The sequence below is a fragment of the Ceratosolen solmsi genome, unplaced genomic scaffold, assembly GCF_000503995.2.
Source record: "Ceratosolen solmsi marchali unplaced genomic scaffold, CerSol_1.0 scaffold29, whole genome shotgun sequence".
NCBI lineage: Eukaryota > Metazoa > Arthropoda > Insecta > Hymenoptera > Agaonidae > Ceratosolen > Ceratosolen solmsi.
In genome coordinates this window covers 5,553,008-5,560,511 of record NW_011948417.1, presented here as the reverse complement: position 1 = coordinate 5,560,511, position 7,504 = coordinate 5,553,008, and the positions used below count along the sequence as shown (strand labels likewise).

The following is a 7,504-nucleotide window of genomic DNA, read 5'->3' as shown; positions in this document are numbered from 1 at the left end:
AGTAATTATTCACATAATTCACTTATGATAAAACTCTACCCATTTCATTTTTGTACTTGCATTCTACTGTTATTAAAATTATAAAAAATATTAACTTAATACTCAGATAAATAAGTCAATATTTATGTAAACACTTTAAGAAAGTTTCCTTTAACGTGTTTCTTTTTCTAATTACTACTATATTTTACTAAATATTGTTTATTACTAAATGAACTTTTCTATAAATTTAACATCAAATAAGTGTAATATTCATGCAACAGCTATTTCATTATTTACAGAATTAAAAATAATAAACTACCTTACTTACCTTACTTACCTTCCTTATTACAGCAAACGTGTATATATAACAAATCATGTACATACAAAATTCGGCTACGTCGCGTTGTTCGTCACGATTTTCATTTCTCTTACATTGATTTTTGTAATGGTGCACGTGCTTCTGGATCTAAACATTTGACGACGCCAAGCGAAAAGCAGCGACTCTCGGCTCTCATTTACGAACGATTCACAATCCACGGAATTTTCGACAGGTCAGGCCAAACTATATTCGTTTTTGTAAATAACTGGCCTTTCGCATCCCTTTTATTATTCTTGTTTCGGATTTTATTTACACAATTGATATAATTTTTAGTCATGTATATATTTATAAGCTACCATTTCTTTATTATAAGATAAGTTAAATTGAAAAAAATAAAATATCGTCGAGCCTTTTCTTAATTTAAATATAATATTTTCTTTGAGTATTTTTGTATTTATTGCAGCAATATATGTTCGATGTCAATTTTATTAAAAGATTTATTACTATTATTCCAATTTCTCAATGAAATAAATTGAAAATTAAAAAATAATGCGATCCATATTAAATGCAACTATCTGAATTCGAACTATTATTTTGCAGATAAAAATTATGGACAAATGTGCAATCATTAACATTTTACATTAATTGATAATAAAAATCGATGTACATTCGTTATAATCTAAAAATATTAAATTATAAATCAAGTTACAAATTTAATAGAATTTCACCATTCTTCATTTCACCAATGATAAAAATTATCACACCAATTTGTTTTTTTTTATTATCTTATTGGGCTATTTTGGAAAGTAAATATTATTTTCCTGCATACACGTATGAATGTATCGGACGATATAGGGTAAAATAATTTTGAGTGGATAATATTTTTTAATTATAGGCAAAAAATAATTTATATATATCATTTTAATTGTTAAAAATAAGCTGCTTAAAATAATTGTATATCTTTAAAATTCTCCTGATACATTACAAATTTTTCTTATGATTTTTAATAAATATTCTTTATTTTTTATAAATTAGAATGTTTTCTCCTTCGTTTCCTTTCCATATATTTTTCTACTGTATGCATACTTTAAAATCTAACGTAAAAGAGTAAAAATGAATATTCTCGCTCTTTTTAAAATATAAGTTTCTAATAAGTTTCTATAAGTTTCTAATTGAGCAAATTAATAGAAATTGTACGACGTCATCAATTGATAATCTTATTTAGCTTAAAATTTTTAAATGCCACCCTTGATCCATTTTTATGTGCAGTCTTATACGAAGTTCTATTATTATTATTAATACATATAAATTATATTGAGAAAGTAATTAAATTGTGGTAAATAATAAAAGAAAAAACGCAACAATTGATCTGCATGTGAATATTATTAATATTTTCGAGGATAATCTAACTTTTATAAAAAATATTGAGTAATAATTGTATTTAACAGCTTCCTATAATAACAAGTGTTATGTCATTTTATCTAAACAATTTTTATTAAGAATACGCTAATATTATAATAAATTTAGTTAAAACAGGATCGACTGTCATTACTCCTTAATACTATTGTCTGGGATCAGACTAAAAACCTCCTTAGATGGTGGGTGAAGGTGTTGCTGGCATGTGGAAGGGACAGTGCAATTATTCAAGACTACCTTTAATGTTTATCGTTATTTCTTTATTAAATATAATAATAATAATTAATTGATTATGATGTATAAATAATATAATAGATTAAATGTAAAGTTTCCTTTATTCTTACGTATTATGAATGTATTTCTTCCTTTGTTGTATAATTAATAAATGCTATCTTAACATACATTAAATTGTTGATAATAGTGGTATGGTTGATACCGAGCCTTTATTACATCGGTCTTGTCTGTAATATGTTTGAATATTATTATGCTTGATTTTTTTATCATTCATCATCTCCCACTTTCGATTTTCAAGTTTTTAATCCGTAATAACAATATTTATTAAGCAAAAACAATAAGATATAAATAATCGTATTACATAATTAAGTAATAATACATAAGTCAAAATAATTCATAATAAATAAAAATAAAATTAATAGATTGCTTATTGATTTTTTTTTCTTTCTTACTATCAACTTTCTCTAATTAATTCATATATATATGTATATACTGAAGTTGCAATGTACGGTTATTTTTCATAAAAATATGAAGGGGCGTAGAGAATTAAGCTTCAGAGAATATAATATTAGCTAAAATTTCGCCAGGACTATTGACAGGCTCGTATTGCAACACCTCCATTGCACGGATTAAGAGGTCATTCTTATCTTGGTGGGGACACATCGACAATTCGCGAAGAGCTATCGCATGGTAGAGAGTTAGACGCGTTTTATGAGGATCAACAATTGCAATTGTGTCGAGCATTCTTTGACAGAGCTCCACCTTTTGGGGATCGTCCTTAGAGAGCAATTGTATGAGCGAGTGTCCAATTGTAATGCAGTACTGATGACACGGATGTAGAAGGACGGTTAATCTGAAAATAATATTTACGTGTCAAACGTTATGCTAATTACCATATGCATAAAGTTTTTTTACTCGCATTATAACTTAACGCTCATTTCTACGTAGCGACTTATTCGTCTTGCAGTAAAAACTAAAGGAGTATGTAAAATTTCACTTTCCCCGAGGATGAATAGTCGAAATGAAAATTGAATAATTTGTCTCAAAAGCTCATTTCTACAATTAAAACAATAATTAAGCTCATCCGACGGCTAGGAGCTTTAGAAATAATGACTTAAGCCTGACCATGTAAATACAGCTAAAGCAACAAATCTGCCGTATAGTTTACTTGGCAATATTAGTTATAACATTAGGTAAGATCAAAGAGACACCCACCGACGAAGTAGATCGACCATAATATCCTTAACGGGAACCGTCATGGCCGCCTCGACCTCCTCGGCGAGTCTGTTGGTGAGCTGAGCGACCTCGGCAGAGCTCAGGACACCGGGGCAAGCATCGCAAGCCCAGTCGGCATCGGGCTCGAGAGGATCGCTTGACGTGACAAAGCCATTCTTACAGATACACTTGAGCGTCCCGAGGTTGCTGCCGAGCTCCGTGGGGTCAGCGCATCGCTCGCAATGACAGGTGAAGTATTTGGTCATCAGCAAGTGTTCTTGTCTGAGCCTCGTAGACCAGAGTACGTGCGTGTACGTCGTGCTGATGTGTTCGCCCCTACGAATCCAGCCGTTATCGCCTTCAATTATTTTCACCAATTTGCAAAATGTGTATGAATATATCAAAATGTAGAACAAAGAATTCGAAATGAAAATAAGACCGATGGCTAAGTTAAATTTTTTTTAAAGCACAAATAGAGAGAGAGAGAGAGAGAGAGAGAGATTGACAGATTAATACGTACAAATATGACATAATGTGATGTGCTCGTTGTGTCTTCGATATCTTACAAAGAAGCTTGTGCAAATTATGCGTTAATGAAACCGATTTCTTAAGATTTTAATACAAAATCACATTTCTGCAGAATATCAATAAGCAAAAGTCTTAATAAGAAAAGAGAAAAAGGAAAGCTTGTCATACTTTTTAATAGGCTTGACAGCGACAACACTGATCCTGGGTCTGCCGTCGCTGTCGAGGGTGAATGTGTGCCTCGTATTGGCAATGCAGCGATGCTCCAGGAGGCAAGATGTCTCGTAAATGGCCGAGCAACCCTCAGGTGGATTAGTCTCGAGCGCGTTGACGTCGATGAGCCCACAGACATTGGGTAAAATTTTTCTAGTTTCTGAGTCCCCGCACAGGATTGGGTTAAAATAGCGAATGATGGTTTCCACTTCCTCGTAAACTTCGGTATCGGGGCCACGTTTTGCTTCGTGACTTTGGAGTTTATTAATCAGCCTCCAGCTCATCGGATCTCTTTCTCGCAGCAGCAACGTTCGTAATATCAGCAGATAGCCGCATCTAAATAAACACGCGAATACGAGCATGTTTCACTGGCTCATCGGGAAAAGGTCCTGTGATGTTCGGACACTGTCAATCCTGACACCGTAAAGTAGCATACCTTGGTGATAACTGCGCTTTCTTCAAAATCGAGCACTCAGTGACGTGCACGACACCGGCAAGACCCTTGCAAGTGCTACTGCAGGCGGGCCAACCGCAATCGGGACATTTGTACAAGGCGTTCTTATTGCCGCAACCGACACAGATACGCTCGTTCGTGTGAGGCAGCGGACCCCAGACGAGCGGCACCTCCGAGAAAATTACCTCCTCCGTGGCGATGTCCCGGCTCGCAAGTATGTGCCGCCCGAGATACTCGTTATCGTGAATCTCGTAAACTCCACATGCGGATTTGTGACGAGGCCAATCGGAGCGTTGGTGCTTCCGCCCGCAATAGAACACGGCCTTACAGCGGCTACACCTGGTGCGAGCAGCGTTACCGCAGACGGCGCAGCTGCCCTCGAAGACCTCGCTCATCGTCGTCGTCTGCTTTCCGGGAACATACGGCATTAGTAGGTAGTTATCGCGCGAAGCCGAAAAGTTGCACCCGCGTCAGGTGTTTTATCGCTAGTCTTTCGCACGTCCCGTCAGGCACACTCGTCGGAAGCCACATTATTTGGAGGATCGCGGCGACTGTACATTGTAAGAGCGGAAAGGGAACTCTAAAGTTACGTTAATAGGTACATTATTGCATCAGATTAAACTGGCTCGATTAAGCACTCGTAACAGATCCGGTGTCATCCTAATATTAGCAATGCTTAGCTGAGATTTTTTTTCAACTGACGACATTTAGTTAATTTTGTGATAATATTGACTTAATAATTAGGTTGGCAAAATCATTTATGTACGAACTTTTCGAATACTCAATGTGCTATCAATTAAGAAATTGCCTATTAATTATTCGCAGTACAAGATTGCTTTAGATTAATAGGCGATAAAATAAATATCTCCGTTACTGGATATACACCGGTTGAAGATTATTATAATTTAAAATTTGTTTTTCATAAGTAAAATTTGTATATATCTTTAAATTATAAAATAAATATCTATTCCTCCTCGATAAATAATGATGGACGTAAATATATTTAAATTGTAATATTCTAAATGTTCCTTGGAGTTTCAACGAATATGTTTGCCGACGTGTATATTAAAAGTGAAAGTGCGATATTAAACTTACAATAAAAGATATATAATGAAATAATGAAGAATGAATGTCGAGTATGGAGTTATATAATAATATGTTTTATTTCAAAAAGAAGTCCACCCTCTGGTAAGAGTATTGTATGAAAAACGAAGAAAATATAAGAAAAACAATTCAAAAGATAACCTAAAAATAAGATATAACCTTTAAAAATGTTGTTCTCATAGCAATTACAAATTCTTAAAATAAATAAATAAGTCGCAAGTCACATTTCCCAAAAATAAATAAAGCATTTATTAATAATTAAAAAATAATAAGTTTCTTACTTAAAAAAGATTGCTTATTCCTATTTCCAAAAATACTCACTCATACACACAAACGCGCAAATAAAAGCAATAGAATTATTAACTTTCGATTACGGAAATATTATTGTAACAACAAATAAGAAAAGCAATTATAATTTATGCCGTTTGCTTTAATACATTAATACAGTAGTTAACAAAAACTTGCTTTATCATTTAACTTATCATTATTGTAAATATTTTTAAAAACATTTAAGCTTTAAATAATTGTTTAGGCTGCCGGATGTAGGTTATATGATATCTCATTTGAAACTGTGAAACTCTAGTAAGCTTGCCAGTGTTTAATTTTAACGGGCTAGAATTAGAAAGGCACGCACGGCTTATGAGAGACGCCATTAATTACATTGCTACTATGAAGCAATTATTTTGAACAATTGATACAGTACATCCATTACTTAATTCATTATAATTCAAAACTAATATATATATATATATATATATATTATTATTGTTATTATTATAAGTATATTTATGATGTAAGTAAATATAATAATACTTACAAATATCAATTATTAAGAAGTTTATTTATTTATTTGTTAGATTTTTTTATATAACTGGAACATGTTCTTTATATTTATAATATGCAACATAAACGAAAAACATTGAGCACAGCTCAAGTTTTTATTAACATAAACATAACGAAAATAATTGTATATCAAATATAGATATATACATTTTAACTGAGTTCATCTAGTGCGTAATATAATATCTGATGATTCTCAATACTCTTAACAATTGTATTTTTTCAGTTTGGCAAAATGCTAGCTGTAGTACGGCCTTGTATAAAACGTTCTATCTTACACCACTCCATAGTTATTATATTACAATCAGTTCGTATGTTGTCTATCTAAGTTATATTAAAAATTTTTACTTTTACATCCATTTATGAAAAAATAGTAATTCTATATAAAGTACCATACAATGAAGGTGAATATAAACAAATTATGAATCCTATCACTAATGGATTTCGATCTTATCTTTACAAATAATGCAAATAACAGCAATGATGATTTATAAATCACACATAAGTATTGATACATGCATTAATAGTAATATTGAAAATATGTACACAATATTCTATTTATTTATATACATATCTTCGTTTAAATGAGCACCATTGATATATCTTAACAACTTTTGAAATATTAAAACAAATATATGATTTATTTAAAATTATGTTCAATGCTTTGTCAAAAGTTAATTATCAACATTGTCAACAATTAATCATCTAGACGAATGATAAATGTTTTTAAAAATTTCGATAGAGAAAATAAACATTAAAAATAAGGATGGATGCTTTTACTGTTTTTACGTCATAAAAAAGTTAGAAAAAAAAGAATATGAATAAATTTTTAAAAGTTCTTAAAATAAAGTTACTCACTTTTAGTCTCTCAAATTATATTAAAGAATGATACCTCTTTAACAAATTATACATGCTTATACGAGTGAAATTTTATCATATCACATTGTGAATGCAAATAATAACACCATTTTCTATAATAATAATAAGAATTATAAAATTGAATTAAGCAAACGTTTTTTTGTCATAAATTAACAATTAAGTTCACATTGAAAATATTCGATATAAGATGTTTTTTAACGTATCATAATGTATGTCAAAAATCGAAATTAAAATTAATTTAATATTACTTTTAATTTTATCAGAAAATCGATAAAGAAACCTATACTTCCTTCAATGTCTCGATTTTTTTTTTTTTTTTTTTTTTT

General features: G+C 31.2%; 2 protein-coding genes across 2 annotated transcripts in view; both read right to left on the bottom strand.

The window, feature by feature from the left end:
• Positions 1–2,459: 2,459 nt before the first annotated feature.
• SmydA-5 (SET and MYND domain containing, arthropod-specific, member 5) lies at positions 2,460–4,844 on the bottom strand. Its single transcript, XM_011496372.1, has 4 exons — positions 4,338–4,844; positions 3,860–4,237; positions 3,164–3,499; positions 2,460–2,801 (listed from the first exon to the last, which is right to left on the bottom strand). The coding sequence occupies exons 1-4, from the start codon at positions 4,781–4,783 to the stop codon at positions 2,495–2,497; spliced, it is 1,467 nt and encodes a 488-aa protein (XP_011494674.1). The 5' UTR covers positions 4,784–4,844; the 3' UTR covers positions 2,460–2,494.
• Positions 4,845–6,996: 2,152 nt separating this feature from the next.
• Positions 6,997–7,504, bottom strand: part of SMSr (Sphingomyelin synthase related) — a 2,527-nt gene continuing 2,019 nt past the window's right edge. Inside the window, exon 6 of the mRNA XM_011496774.1 lies at positions 6,997–7,004. Within this exon, the coding sequence (XP_011495076.1) occupies positions 6,997–7,004 (8 nt within the window). The remainder of the gene's footprint in view (positions 7,005–7,504) is intronic.